This window comes from Falco naumanni, chromosome 13 (assembly GCF_017639655.2).
Source record: "Falco naumanni isolate bFalNau1 chromosome 13, bFalNau1.pat, whole genome shotgun sequence".
Lineage (NCBI taxonomy): Eukaryota > Metazoa > Chordata > Aves > Falconiformes > Falconidae > Falco > Falco naumanni.
In genome coordinates, this window is record NC_054066.1 from 12,811,919 (window position 1) to 12,828,396 (window position 16,478).

General features: G+C 40.9%; 1 protein-coding gene across 4 annotated transcripts in view; it reads right to left on the minus strand.

Moving 5' to 3' along the window:
- Nucleotides 1-16,478, minus strand: part of TFDP2 (transcription factor Dp-2) — a 63,000-nt gene that overhangs the window by 20,950 nt on the left and 25,572 nt on the right. For all 4 annotated transcript variants that reach the window (XM_040612822.1, XM_040612823.1, XM_040612820.1 and 1 more), the window contains 4 exons: nucleotides 8,395-8,498; nucleotides 4,615-4,736; nucleotides 1,702-1,749; nucleotides 228-390 (listed from right to left, as the gene is read on the minus strand). In XM_040612822.1, the coding sequence (XP_040468756.1) occupies nucleotides 228-390; nucleotides 1,702-1,749; nucleotides 4,615-4,736; nucleotides 8,395-8,498 (437 nt within the window). The remainder of the gene's footprint in view (nucleotides 1-227; nucleotides 391-1,701; nucleotides 1,750-4,614; nucleotides 4,737-8,394; nucleotides 8,499-16,478) is intronic.

Consider the following 16,478-nt stretch of genomic DNA (forward strand, 5'->3'; position numbering starts at 1 on the left):
TAATTCTTTTGGCAGACTTCTCTATTTTGTTTGTAATTTAACCGGGAGTTCAATTTTTAATTTTCATTCTCTATTTTTAAATTTCAGAGGGTGTCTTTATAGTTGGGAAGTAGTTAAGTAAGTGAGAAGTACAGAGTGTGGCAGGACAGTGCAGAAACAGAAGGGACAGAATTCCACGATTGACAATTTTGTAATGGTATAACAAATTTCAACACATATTTGCTTACCGAGTCTGTGGCTAGGTGGCTGTTAGAATTTGTGAATTCTGACACCAGCTCATCAGCGACTTCGTTGTATGAAGTTGTTCCTTTACGCTGAACTTTCTCACATACTTTCATTGAAAAATGCCTCAGACCCTTCCCATTTTTATCTCCTTTTTTGCTTCTCTTACTGGAAAAAGAAAAGTAATTATTTTAATACATCGAATGTTAATAAGCTACTTTGTTACACAGCAAAAGGTCTACCTTTTTGCAACAGGAATCAGGATTCATGACATTATGTGCTATCTGAATGAAAAATAAGAACTGTTCTGCTTTTTCAAATCATTTTGTTTCTAAGAAGTTAGCTACTAAGTACAGTGGAGCCCTTTTCCCCTTTTCTCAGCCATTTCAACACTGATAGTATTTGAACACATGCTGCTGTGCAGATGCTTAAAAAACTCTATTTGTAATTCCTCTCCAGGTAGTTTCACAAAAGAGCAACAGAAAAAAGGGAGAAAACCTCACAGGGTGTTGGTGTGCCCAAAAGCCAAATTTACAGAACTTTCACATTTGTGCTTAAAAGAGAAAGGCTCAGACATCCCTATTTACAATACAGCAGAAGATACCTTGATTCTCCTAACGACCAAGTTTAATATCTGTGCCATCATTGTTAAGATTGAGATACAATTGTAGAGAGTAAGTACACATTCATTAGGTTTTATGGTGTCAAATTAGTAACTGGCAACTATCAGGGTTATTTTCTACTCACTGTCTTCCTCCAGAAGAGGAAGAGCTTAAGTAATGGTAATGGAAGAAACAGGAGCGATTGGTTTTATCACACAAGCTAGATTTGGATACCTATTTCAACAGAAGCCTTTAAAAAGCCCAGCTGTGTTGCCTTTTTTTTTTTTATTACAGTTTTACAAGTTGGTTTGATAATACGTTTCAGGGAGATCTACTATTTTACAGACAAAGGTAGTTCTGTCAACAGTAGCAAGCTAAGAAAAACATTAAAATACAAATTTTGATTTTCAAATTCAAAATTTTGAATGTATTTAAAGAAAACAGAAGGACAGAAGAAAAGAAGAAATGGAAAGAAACACACCAGAAGGTTTTAAAACACTCTGTAACACTCCTAATCCATACATAGATATTCAATTTGAGTAACTCCCGAGAGGTAAACAAATAAAACCACCCTAAATGCATTCAAAGAAGTTTCTGAAGCACAGGAGAAGATCAAATGTTTACAAGTATTTGTCACATGGAAAACTAGAACAATCCTACTTCTGAAACGTGTCTGTTTTTCACAACTCAGTGTATCATCTGTAACAGCAAATGTATTTATCAGGAAGCAATAAAGGAGAGTGTAAAGGGATAAAATATGTGTAGGAATGAAAACTGCTGAAAGCGGGAACTGGACACCCATCTCTCTAAAGGGCAGATCTGAAGTAGAAGAACAGGTATGACTGTATACATAAAATGTATGTTCAGTAATACTTACCTTTCTGAAAAATCCGATTCTATGAATTCTCGAGTCCGCTTCCTGTCCCTGAGAAAAGATAATTCAGTCTTAAGATGAAAATAACACTATATTTAGACGGATTAAATCCATGTATTTGGGGCCTACCTGGGTACTCATGTTTGGTGTTACGTGTTTACTGAAAGGGGAAAACAGCACACTCAGAGTGTGACAAAACTTGAGAGAAGGTGGTTAGGATTTTGCAGGTTGTCTGAGCTCACTGCCAGACACGTTCTATTCCCAATTTTACCCACGCTTTGCCCGTATGATTTTAAGGAATTCACTTCATCTGGACCTATAGGAAGTGCTGAAGTGACTAGATACCCAACTCCATCAAGAAGGAAGAAGCTGGGCTCCTTTGAAAATTCCTATTTAAAATTCCTCCACGTGGAAGAAAAATGCCTTTAAACAGTGCATGAGCTATATCCTGTATTTTCAGGACACTGTTATGGTATCTCTAAACACAAACCAAGGTAAAAACCTGAACACGCTCACATTAGAGCTGCTGCATACAGAGCTAAGAGAGAAGCAGCTGGTGTGAATTTTGCACAGGAGTATCAGTTACCTTCCCTGTCGGCTTCCTTACTGTTCTGTTTTATCAGCTACAGCGAGCTGACTTCAGAAGTTGCATTGCGAACTTGTCTTTTATTCCTGCGGCTGATACAATGCACACTGCTTGAGAACTATCGGTAGATTACTTCACATTGTTACCCTGCAGTTGCAAAACCAGGGCTCACAGCAGCTACTTACGCAGCCAAAAACCGGACAGTGTTATGAAGGGAGCTGAACAAAGATGATGGATTTGAAGATCCGTGCCCTGACGGCCTGCATAATTTGGTTATGTGATCCAGAACCCACCAGCAGAGATCTTCCGTGGCAGCAACAGTGGGACAGTTCTCTTTGACAATCCCTGTCCGTGGTCCTCAACCACTCGCACTGAGCGACAGGGTCTGAACGCAGCTGGGGTGGGGGCTGCGGCTCTCCTGGGACAACGGGGACCTGGAACAGCAGTGGAGAGCTGTCCCCTGGTCCGTAAGCCAAGCTGCTGGAGGTTGGATAGAGCCCTGAGAATGAAAGTGCTCATCTCATTGAATTTTGGAAGCAATGTGGAATCTGAAGAGGAGTAAACAATGCGTAAAGCAAGGAGTCTGGACTCGCAGGCCTCTGGAACTGCCTTCAGCCAGAGCTCACCACTTCGGTTCAGCAATACCACAGACTTCCTCACCTCTGTTCTTCAGATGAAAATATGACCTATGGTATGGACTTCTGCAGGGATCAAAACTGATCGACTGGTATGGAGAACATCTTGCTGCTTTTTATGGGTGAAACAATATTGGGCCCATTGGAAACGGTGTGTCTAGATTTTGACAGTATACAAACAAGGATGGCGCTTCTCCTTGGTGGTGCTGGTTGCACTGCTAGTAGGCGTCTCTGGGGATCTTCATCGCTGGGTTTGGATGAAGCTTAGGAAAGCTAACAGGAATTGATTTTCTAGTTTAGCAAGCTGTGAAGAGACATTATAGCTTTTCCCTTCTCTGAGTACTGAAAGAATTTCTGACTGACCTCCACATTTCACAAAATTTGCAGAAACAGATTAATCTTTGACAACTCCTTTTCCATATAAAATCAGAACTAGGTGGATCCAAAAGGTATTTTAGGAAATAAACACATGCAACAAAATCAAGTTTAAAAACTGCTCAGCTGGGCACACAGTTTATAAGATTCTGTGGTGGGAATATGGTGACTGGGAAGTGCAAGCCTATGGTGGTCTTTGCTTACAGCACAGAATGTAGAAAGTCAAGGTACAAACATTATACTGGAGCATCTCCTTTATGAGGAAAGGCTGGGAGAGCTGCGCCTGTTTAGCCTGGAGAAGAGAAGACTGAGAGGGGATCTTACAAATACCTTCAGGGCCAGTGTCAAGAGGCTGGGGCTGGGCTCTTTTCATTGGTGCCCAGCAACAAGACAAGGGGCAATGGGTACAACCTGCCACACAGGAAGTGCCACCTGAATCTGAGGCAGAACTTCGTTACCTTGAGGGTGACAGAGCACTGGAGCAGGCTGCCCAGAGAGGCTGTGGGGTCTCCTTCTCTGGAGACATTCAAAACCCGCCTGGACATGATGCTGTGCAACCTGCTGTAGGTGAACCTGCTCTAGCAGGGGGCTGGACTACATCATCTCCAAAGGTCCCTTCCAACCCTGACCATTCCATGATTCCTGCTAGTTCCTAGATGCTCCACTTTCCCATATCTATATCTGAAAAGGTACTATTGACATTCATCACTGATTAGAAAAATTAACCTAGATGCAGAAATAAATCACTTTTTAACTTTCAGAGGCAAAGCACTACATCTGTCTTGAAACAGATAAGCTCTGCAGTACTGCTATTTTTTAAAAATACCATGAAATACCATAAAGGTCAGCTCTCCTTATAAGACAGAAAGGTACTCCACAGTAATGTGAATATCTCAGAACCCCATGAAAACTTGCTGCTAATGTAAGATTGTAATAAAAATACATTTGTTCTTAAATACTTCTTGTCTCCCCCTGTTGGTACCCCACTGATACGCTCAATAGCAAAGCTACTTGGATATTCCATGATTTATGAAAAAAATAAAGACTTTTTTAACAGGACTCATGAACTTGTGACTCTCCATTTTCACAAAGAAACAGAAACTGCAATAAGATAAAATTTAAACAGTGAAGTGACCAGTATTTGTACTTCCATGTTCACACACTCCAGACATGAAAAGTGCACAACAGGCTGAAGAGCATACTGCTTTTAGTTGTGCAAGAACTAGAAGCCATAAGCCAACACAGAGATACAACAGCATAAATAAAGGAAAAGATCAGAATAGATCATCAAACACCTCTAAAATAAAACAAATATCTTACCCTGGGACCCAGCCAGAAGCTTCTGTTATGTGTGTCTGCGTGACCATTGTTGGAGCTGGGTTATACGGACTCCCAATCAGAACACTCCCTGAATTGGTCAGTCTTTGCGATGTGCTTATGATCTATGCAATTTAGAAATAAACCACACATCTCTCTTAGGAAAACAGAGGTTACCACAGCCCCAAATTCATACTAAGCACAGTGCTAAGAACCCCCCCCCAATAATTCTGTACCAGATGCAAGCTGCAGTCAAAAAAGAGAGACATCATCAGAAGATCCTCATGCATGAATTATTACAATGCTGTTAAGGTTTTTACTAATTGTAATGTATTACCATATTATTCATATGGACAAGAACCAGACAAATGGAAATAATTACTAGGCAGGGCAGATAGGATCTGTACCTATATATCTCTAATCGTTTCTTCAAGCGTACATCTAGGCAATTTCTTGATCACTGCGATCCATAAAGCCTCCTTTCCAATGGATCTGTCTCTTGTAATTGTCTGTCTTTGGTACCAAAGACAATATGAGCTGCAGGCAAAGTATTCCCTGGAGTTTCTAGCATTTACAAGATCTCAAGGAATTGCATTCTGGCAAGCTAACAATACAACACTGTACCTGTGGAATTAAATGTAAAGTCCGTACAGTACAGACAGAATTTACATTTATTCAGACCTGATGGAATTGTGTGTACAACGGTTGTTAGTGTAACACTAAGACACTTGGTCTCAACTTTCAAATCACATCTAAGTTCATTCGTTAAAGCAGGTCACCAGAAGAATTTAGATAGTATTTAAAAATGAAACAGTATTAATTAGATAATCTTTAAAATAAAACACATGTTAAATTATTTTTATACCACTATGGTAAAGTTCATATCAAAGCTGCTTGGACAATTATTTTTACTCATATACCTTACTTTTTTAAACTTAATTTCACTTTACTCCATTTCTTAGTGACATTTTGAGAACCAGCTGTACTAAACTTTGTAGTTTCCTTTATGACTTAGCTTATGCAACATGAAAGTATATGGCAGACACTTTGGTATCCATCAATGTTATTTGAACAAGTTGAAAAAAAATGGTTATCTGAAGAATTTCCCATTTCCTTAGCTCACTGAGCACTACTTCACCTCCCTCCTGACACCACATTGTGATTACATATATGTATGTTTTGTCTTACAGAAATAAATTTATCTTACTTGTTTTTTTAAGTGGATAGCTTGACAGAAACATGTGAAAACAGAAATTTAGGGAAACCAAAACTCAGGAACAAGTTAAACATTTACTGGTTGGTACTGGAGAACAAAAGATCCCCAGCTGGCTGCTTTACAGGCTGCATGCAGACACAGGAAAGGGACCAACTTTTATCACCTTCCTGCTACCTCAGATTACAGTCAGAAACGTTTTGTGAGAGAACGATCAATTTTTAAAAGCTTAAGTTCAGCACCGGTGTAACATCAGTATGCAAGTCAGAATCAGTAATGCAGCATTTCAATTAAACATCGATCCCACCCAGTAACTTTTTAACAATTTCTTGCAACACTATATATAACATCTATTCACAGTAAGCATATGGTTCTGCCAGCACACAGCAGACATGTGCCAGAGAGACAAGATTTTAACTACTTTGCATAGGAGACGTGTTTCACCCTCTCCGACATTTCACACTGCTCTACTGATGTCTTGTAAACCACAGATCAAACATGTCATAAAGAGTGGGTTATGCCCAATCTCCTCCTAACCTGCTTTTGACAACCGCTGTACTAAACCGAGGTGGCAAAATCCCTTCGTGTGCATCCCGCCCTGCCGTGGGCCAGCAGCAGGCAGCTCTCCCAGTTTGAGGGGCATTTCCAGGCAGTAGCTGCACAAGCACAACCCCCCCCCCCCCCACCTACAGCCTGTCCTTAAAGCTGAAAGTTCTTGGATACAATGCACAGATGTCAGGAGTGTACAAAGCACTGTTATCTCGGTGTCAGTTTCAAATGTACTGTTGCTTTCACCAAAAGTATGACAGTGTATTTTCAGAGGACTAATTCCATCTAAGCAGCAAACATTTTTCCAGTCTGCCTGAAGCAATCACATAAATTCACTGCATAGCATAAAACAGAAGAAGAAAATATCATCCTACTTTAGCAAATAGAGCGCCTTGTTAAATGAACGTGTTAAATCCACGTAATTAAGCACTAACATCAATAGTACTTATGCCATTAAATTTACACCTATGAACTGAATCTAAAGAAGCCATAACAAACACCAGTACGCAAGAATCCAGCCCGCAACCTAACTGCACTGTCTGCACAGCTGTACCCCAAGGCATGCAGACCCATGGTCACCATTCAGCCAACAGCCCGCTCCACTGGTCCCAGGGCTGTGTGCCGGCTGGAAGGGCCTGGAGCAGCCACGGGGGCTGTAACCGACAGGGGTTAGATAAAGCCAACACCCCCTCACAGCAGCAGGATCTTGCTAACACAGGTGAGATGCCAAACGCTAACATTCCCACTGTCACCAACTTGGGAACACTCTCTTTTATACAGTCTGGCACACAACACAGCCATACACTGGATGTCTTAGGAGGCCTGTTTTAATGGCTGTTTAATAAGAAAATGTTTTCTGAATATAGACCTGTCCTTGCAAAGCAGCCAAATAAAATAATTAAAAATAATTAAATAATTTAAAAATTAAGACCCCCCAAAAGTGTCTCACACCACCCTGTAAGCTTTTGTAACTTCTACGTGCTGTAGAACCTAAACCATGACTAGAGTTCATTTAAACCAAAAGCAGGGTCTTGAGAAGTCACTTGTAAGAATAGGAACTGCATTACCTGACTGCTTACTGCTTTCCCCTGTTCTTGGCTATTATTTATTGCACTCAAAATACATCTTTTGTAGTAGAACTATTCCAGTGAAATGCTACAGGGCACATGCTCTAGCCACACCTGCATCAGCACCGGTGCACTGAGCAGGACCATTCCGCCGTGGGCAGCCCACAGCTAATACTTCAGACCAAGAGCTCAACAGTGGGGAGTGCAGCTCGGGGGGCCTGGCTGCAACGCTTGTGCCTACCGGCCCAACTGGGATAAAAGCCACTGAAGAACGGTAGTAACTGCTGATGTGAAAAAGACCCAGCACAATTATTTATGAAACACATCACAAGGTTCTCAAACTCAGCCTAAGTGCTTGGCAAGTAGGCATCATGTCACTAGAAACAGTTTAGTTTGGCCACCAGAAAACTGAGAATTTTTCTCAAAACCAGATCGAAATCCCTGGAACAGCAATATACACTCAGATACAGTTATCACTGACAGGAAGAGACAGTTTTAAAGAAGCATAGTTTCAACGACTTACTTCTCTAGCCACACATCTGAGACATTTACTGTTTGGCAATGCTGGAGATGTACTGGTGAGAACAACTCAAATTATTCAAAGAGTATTGATAACATCCTTAATGAATTTTCTTTCTTAATACACTTTTTGAGCAATAGTTAAAATATCAGCTGGTAAAGCTGTTTCCATTCAAAGCCAGGAAGATGGGTATCCCCTAAGGTCACATACAAGATGGTCATTAGGAGTGGCAGTTCTGGCACGCCAAGCCTGCTGTACACACACCATCCCCTTTCCATCCAGGTGGGGCATTTCAGCAGCCTTTGCAGCTGAGGCAGGAAGCAGCAAGTTCCTAGTACTGTTCACATCTTTGTTTTTCACTTTTCTGTATTACAGCAACAGGAAGTCACCCAGCCAGTTACACAAGTTAGCATTGCTGGAGTTGCAAAACTTACCATTTGGGGTCCAACATTCACATTGATTGGTCCTAAAGTTTTTGGCAAAATCTTGGTTGGGGAGTTGGTGCTGGAAACTGGTAATGTGATTATTGAAATATTACCTAAAATGAGAGATAAAAAGACATTTAGAAAGTTTTAGATTGCTTCTTTACTAACCTATGAACAACATTTCAGTAAATTTTCACATAATTTTAACATTTTGGAATCAGGTTAGCTTTTTTGCCTCATATACTACAAACACACCCTCACATAACAGCCTCCAAACCTTTTAGCAGATGTCACAAGGACACCTCACAAAACTACCCCTTCACCACCTTACCTTTAAAATTATGTGCTAGTATTTTATGTCCAGAAACAGGTTCTTCTTGCGTAAGACAAAGAGCACACAGCCTGCGTTACCTCAGCATTAAAAGTTAGTGAGTATACTTCTAGAAAGAAGGCAGCATACAAATCCTATTTATCATCATAAGCACACGTACAAAATACGTATCCATATATCTTCATAGCCATTCCTCATCTGAATATATTCTACAAAGTATATTCATCTGCAGTATTCTATACACATTATCACAGGCCATCACTGTGCAGATGGAGCAAATAACACCTTTACAACTTACCTGAAGTAACAGTGCAGGCAGCTGGACGTCAAGATAAAGCCAACCATGCCATCTCTAACCCGGTGTGTTCTTATCCCAAGATATTTATCATCTTTGCGATCCTGGACTGCCTACAGATCTAACTCATCCGGGCTTCACACAGAGGAACACAGCTCTGTGCTGAGAGCCTTGCACATACTGCTGTTCCTCCTTTATTCTACATCATATCTTGTAATCTCAATTATTCAGACTTAATGTCTTAATCAAAACTGTCATGCAGCACTAGCATTAGCCCATGAGTGTTCGAACTGTTGTGCACAAGCCACTCAAAGCAGTGAACACATTTATCTATGGACACTGGCAGCAGCAGCTCTTGTCTCTATGACAGTCTCAAGGCAAGAGAGCTGGCACTTGGTCAAACACCTCCCCCCATTCTCATGCACAGCCTTACTCAACATGGGCAATGACAGCGGTGGGTCTGGAGGCAGAATGAAATACAAGGAAGAGCTGCCACTGCCTTGTGATCAAGAGTCAGCTTGGGTCTAGCTGGGGTCACGAGCTGTAAGGACAAAGATCGGCTCCTGAAAAGCTACTTAACGCTCTCTGGCACTAGCAGACAAACTGAAGGCATCTGAGGTGACAGGTTCCTTCAGAACAGTGCAGACACCAGCACTCACCGCTGCCCTGCCCTGCCCTCCTTCCATGGGAGCTGGTTAACACTCAGCTTAGCCCACATGGTCCCAGGGTGACTCAGTGGTGTTGCGGATACCTCTGTTCCCTGGTCTTTTCTCATATAACCTGTTCTCCTCCACTGCCCACTCTTCTTACTTGGTCCTGAACCATGTTTCTGGTTTGGGTTTTTTTTCTTAATTTTAGTATACCTCTGATCTGCCATGAGGCAACTGGAAAATTATAAACTCAACAGTGTAACTTCTCTGTATTATGAAGCAGAAGCAACACATTCGAGATAAAAAGGATCTTCTGTACCTACAGCACAGAAGTAGAAAAAGATGCAGACATGCACAAAGTCTTACCTTTATAAAAAAATGAACAGAGATATGAGAAATATTTACAATTTGAGGCAAGGATGTTCTAATGTTCTGTGTAAATTCCTTTGGCATCAGGAGTAACTTACCATTAATTTTACAAAAGGCAAATCTGTACGTGAGAACATCTTCAAAAGTATCTTGCTTCTCTATTCAGTAGAGTAATTCACTAATGACTAGTCATCAGTCACCTAACTAATCTAGAAAAACCACCCAACAAACCACTTATAAACCCCACACACTCACAAGCTCATCCCCACAGTAAATCCTTACTGTTACAAAACACTTTCTGTGAGGTAAGAGCCAGAGTGCACAAGACAACAGTAATTCATGGTTTACGTACACTGTGTTCCCATTCTGAGCTCAAAATAGTTCTCTGAACGGGCCAGTTACTTGTCAATTTTACTTCTGCTACAGGATTTTGTCCAGGATTTGCTAAGCTGTGCTAGCATATTCCATGAAAACCTAGCCTGCCCTCTCACTGCAGGCTGTGGTCATCAGTGACAAGCCTGTCACTTCCCAGTACTGCCGCAGAAATTTTCCTCTTTGCTGCTGCAGCTGAAACTTTTGACCCCTTTTTCTCCAAGACCAGCTCTCATGCTATTTCTCCTTGTCCTTTCTCTTACCAGCAAAAAGAGATAAATTACTTCTCTGGTGTCGACAATGTACAGTCCCATGGCAAAGTGCAGTAGAAGTCTGAAATGCCAGCATTTGGCTTACAGTTCTCTTTCCGTAGGGCTACACCACAGAGCGTCTCCAGCAACACTTCCTGGCCTGCAAGAGGCACTGTAACATCATGTTCCACAATGTAAGACTGACGTGTGTCAGACTTACTGTGCCCTTACAAGCAGCACAGTCAAATGTACACGTCCCACAGCAACTGCTGCGCACACTGTAATCGATTTGCACTGGCAACAGTTTTTAACATATGCATGTGTGTACCTCCCCCCGCACACGCATGCAGACTCTTGAAAACTGTAGCTTAAAAATACACTACCCATGGCCAAAGCCACACACAACCACCAGATTTACTTTAGCATTCCTGGAAAAAACACTAATTAAGAGCTACTGCTGCACCATGTCTTCATTTACAAGGATACCTAGATAAATGTGTACAGTCACCATTAGGACAACTTCAGTAAACACAAGAATTGTTCAGATTACTTGACTTGGTTGTAAAAAAAAAAAGTCACCTACATATGACATATATTTAAGTCTTTTTGGCTAGAGTTACTGTCAGTAAGGAAGATCCTCGTGTTCTAATCCCTACACAAATCCCCCATTTGGCAGCAGCAGTGTCAAAATGATCTTAAGAGCTAATCAAGTTTTCAGAGAGATCTTTCTCTGCCCTTGTCCTTTCTCTTGAATTTCTTTATGGGTAAATATAAATGTGTAAATGCATAGACTCTTAAACACAGATAGGATAGAAAGGGACCAGTTTCTTTTTATGAGTGAGGTCTCTTTCATCCACCACAGACAGAAGGAAAAAGCAACTACATTTTTCACAGTAAGAGGTCATTCTGTGTGTTTAACAACAGCTGAAAAAATGGTAAACAAAAAGTTTTTTTCACTTCTGAATAGAACACTCCCTTCCTCCTCTTCTTCTTTTTTTTTTTTTATTTCAAAAATAGTGTCATAGTCCAGACACTCATGTGACCTCAACTGCTCCAAATATTCAATGGTGAAAACACCACCTTCGCATCTCTCTTCACAGCAAACACGATAGTTGGTTCAATTAACTGCTCCAAAAAACTAATGCATTTGCAAATAAGTTCACATCAGCACCCAACCTGAAGAGACGGATCTTGCAGTCAGTACCGCCAGCATCACTACTCTTCTCTAAACAAAAAGAAATCCCAATTCCAAGAGCATCCTGCCCTGCCCGCAGCCCTCACAAGGCAGCAGGCCAGGGTTTTGGCATACAGCTGCCACTGGAAGACCTGGAGCTGGCCAGGACCTGTCCCAGCACAGTAAAAACATCACTATGAAATGGAAATTGCCCACCCAAGTACAACCAGCTCAGAAAGCAGGCACCTGCTTGCTAAGATGACTACCTGTATCTTACACCAAATTTTTGAGATTAGTGCACCTTTGTTTGCTGAAGAACTGGTGATTTCTAAAGTTTTGAAGGCAAGGTACTATTACAAAACAGCAAGCATCAACAGGAACAATCTCTTCAAGTCTTATTTATAGAACAGCATAGAAAAAGTAGGAGGAAGTACATGTCACAGTATGTAGATCATTTAAAAATACTCATCAGACAAAAAAATATTGAACGATTTTTGTATTCAACTTGAAGTAGAAATATAACCAAACTAATCGTATACACTTTATCACATAGTAATTATAAAGATTTTAAACATGATCAAATTCCAAATAAATGCCAAGTCTTAATAATGTCCACCATTTGGGGACAAAAAAGATTACACTGATTTATGTTCCACTGAAAACAGTAGTGCATACAGCGGTAAGCTGAACACAGTAAGACCCATCAGCCTCCTAGTCACGGTAATCCTACTGCATGGATCAAAAAGGTCAGCAACGATGGATCAAACTAGAATGATTTGTATAATAATACTAAATTCTTACATACTGTTTCTCAGCAGTACTTTCAAAGCACAAAGGAGGTCAGTGTCATTATTCCCATTTTACCTATGGAAAATTGAGCACACAGGAAAGAAATCCACTTAAAACTCTCATAGAGAGGCTTTAACTGCAATATAACACCACTACAAACCGGGCATGCTTGTCACTGATGCAAATTCAAAGTAAAAATCTGCCAATGGACATAGATGTTTCTCTTAGAACAAAAGCTTCTATACATAATACATAAACTATTTTTCCATCCTTCAGTCACCACTACTCTTGTTTCTCATGGAAAAAACCCAGTGTTGCTGTTCTTTTATATTCAGAAAAACATGATCATTACATAACTATTACTCTTCTCAGCGTTTGCAAAATATTTTTACTTGCACACATAAAGAAAAATTCAGTTTAAATGATCTTCAGCTTCAAGCAGTCAACAGAACAGTTACTCATGTTTATGTACATGTATGCTCACATGCACACACTAACTAACCATCTCACAAGACTAACTTTAAACCGTTATGTGGCATCCTAAATAGCTTAACTTCACACAAACGTGGAACTCCTATACAAATACGAAGCTAAAAAGGTTTTAGCGATTTTTTCCCTGTATAACTAAATCTGTTAAGTCTGCAGCTTAGTTGCAAAGATAATCAGAAACAACATCGTCCAGAGAATCCATAGAATCTACCACAGCCAGTTTGAAGGAAACCATAGCTGATGGGGAGCACAGACCAATGCACTAGGGTCACACACAATGCATGTATCAACAACAACAAATCATCTTTGGATTTTTAGGCAAAACACCAGGGCAATGTTGGTGATTTGGATTTCATATTCAGAGCTCTGAAACGGCAAAAAAACCCAGTTCAGATTTGTGAAATACTGGAAGTCCATTACGATATTTTGCAATAACATGTGTGAAGTTTCTTTAGGGTCCTCTATTACACTAAAACATAAATTGATCTTCAGGATCAGGACACAGTATTACAGAAGCATATAGAAAAACTGAATTATTAACATGCTATTAGTATAAGCATGTTTTCTTGGTACACTTCATTTGATTGCACAAACTTACTATGTTATAAACCTAACTTTTAAAACTTCCATAGCCTGTAGAAGCACATACATATCTAGAAATACATGAAATCAAAGAGATCTGTGGGAAAAAAGAAAACCAAAATGGGGCAGACTATGTTTCAGTGTACGTCAGGCTTACACTGACCAATATATTTTCAGACTTCTGTCCATTTGGGACAACTTTAGAGCAGTTACATGAATCTCAAAGTACCAAGCGCAGGCCCACTGATAACCCATTCTGTTGTCTTGGTCATTTTAGCAGATCTCTTCAAGCACACAATGAACTCCCAATGCTCTTCAGGCACGCCACCCCCTGGTCAGATATTCAGCACACTGCCACTAGCATTTGTTTATGCAAACCTCATCCCAAGTGCTGACTCCTGCCTGCAAGCGAGCACAGCCATGGCCATGGCTATGCGGTGAACTTGCCTTCTTTTCCTTTGGCAAGGGGGAACAACGGGTGGGTTTTGGCTGAATCTGTTCCCCAGTCCATTGAACTGCTCAGACACCTACGCAGCGACACTAGCACAAAGAAAAGGAAAATGTTTAAAAGCAGCTGTGAGGTGACCACATCTGACTTAACTGGCATTGTTGCCAGAGATGTCTGTTAAAGCAAGCAAAAGATTGTATCACAAGAAAAGGCAGAAAATGGTAAATACGTTAATTAGAAGAAAAAAGAATGAAAAAATAGAGACAGATGCCTGCCTTACTGCTTCCATTACAGTAACGTAGGCATATGGCAGTCCTGTGCATTGAAAAGTTTCTAAAACGTCAGCCATATAAAGACTTAGTAATAAGTTAGGTGCTGCATAAAAAAAATATGTATTGGAACAAAGTTCATTGTGAAGTTGTATTAAAAATTAAGATTCCCACCCAAAGCAATCTGGATTACAATTTGGTCTGAGTAAGGGATCCTCCCTCACAGAGCCTGTCGCAAGACTGGTGGTCTATAGCTGGACTCCCACTTCCCTCCACAGCAATAGAGAGACCACCACGAAAATTCATAGTTTTAAGAATATAGTAACAAAAAAGTTTTAACCGAGGACAGTAAAATTCACCAAAACTACTGTGTTAGTCCACATTACACATCTTAAGATGGGAATCAAGTATGTCACCCATAGTCAACCAAGTGGTAACTGTTGCTTCCTTCTTCGACACCTGATTAACTAGTAACTGTCAACTCACTGTTAATAGACAAAAGTGGATCATTACCCAGTGTCTTCACTGAGATACAGACACACTATCTTGTTTAGGAGGCAAACAGAATGGTTAACCTGTGAAATATTAATTTTTTACGTGCAAGAATATTCCCCACGAAAGAGAACAAAATATAGTTTCAGTAACTTTTGTAATTATTTTTTTTTTTACAGGCACTTACAAATTCTGAGTTCTTTGAATTTTCAGGTCATTATCTATTGAAAATTAAGCTTGTGCTGCCAGGTGACTTCTCTCTGTATTTAATTGACCTGATTTACTTTTGGGAATATCTCTTACTTGCAGATCACGTATGCAAAGTACTTTTAAAATAAGCTAGAAGCATGCCTAAACAAGACTTCGGAAACTGTATAACTGAAAATGCAACCTATCAAATGCAAGTTAGTCCTTCCTAGACTTTCTTCCTTTTATATCAAATGTATCACCTCTTAATTCCTATCAGCAGCTATGAGTTTTGAACAAAACTACCTTGTTGCAGGAGGCATTTTTTTTCAGAAACAAATTGTCATTGGGAGTTTTGCGGCTCAGAGTCTGGTAAGAACTTTTTTTTTCCCAAAACCAAGCCTCCCTGGTAATTTCTACCGATTTTGCCGTTGTTTTTATTTTAACTGTAGTAACTCTAACCAATGCTCAACTTCTGAAGTTTATGAAAAACATGAACTCGTATCCAACACCACCCCTTCCCAACCTAAACCACTCTTGGCAAAACATGTACTTAACAAGCAAAGTTACAAGAATCCGCAGACAGAATCACAGAATGGTTGGGAGGGACCTCCACATGCCATCTTGTCCAAACCTCTGCTCAAGCAGGGTCAGCCAGAGCAGCCTGCCCAGGACCGTGTCCAGACAGCTTCTGAGGATCTCCATGGCTGGAGACTTGACACCCTCTCTGGGCAACCTGTGCCAGTGGTCTGTCACCCTCACAGTAAAAAAAGTGTTTCCTGAAGTTCAGAGAAAACCTCCTGTGTTTCCATTTGTGCCCATGTCTGGTCCTGTCACTAGGCACCACTGAACAGACCCTGGCTCCAGCCTCTATGTACCCTCCCTTCAGGTATTTATGTACACTGCCAAGTTCCTCCATGAGCCTTCTCTTCTCCAGCATACAGTCCCAGCTCTCTCAGCCTTTCCTCATATGAGGGATGTTCCAGTCCCTTCATGATATTAATGCCCCTTGGCTGGACTCTAGTATGTCTGCATCTCCCTTTCACTGGGGAGCCCCATAACTGGACCCAGTACTCCAGGAGTGACCTCACCAGGGCTCATGGAAGGGAAGGGTCATCTCCCTTGACCTGCTGTCAATACTCACAGAATGGTCAGGGTTGGAAGGAACCTCTAGAGATCATCCAAGTCCAACCTCCTGCTACAGTAGGCTGCGCAGCATCATATCCACGTAGGTTTTGACTGTCTCCAGAGGAGATGCCACAACCTCTCTGGGCAGCCTGTCCCAGTGCTCCATCACCCTCGAAGAAGTTATTCCTCATATTCAGAAGGAACTTCCTGTGTGGAAGTTTGTGCCTGTTGCCCCTTGTTTTATCACTGGCCACTACTGAAAAGAGCC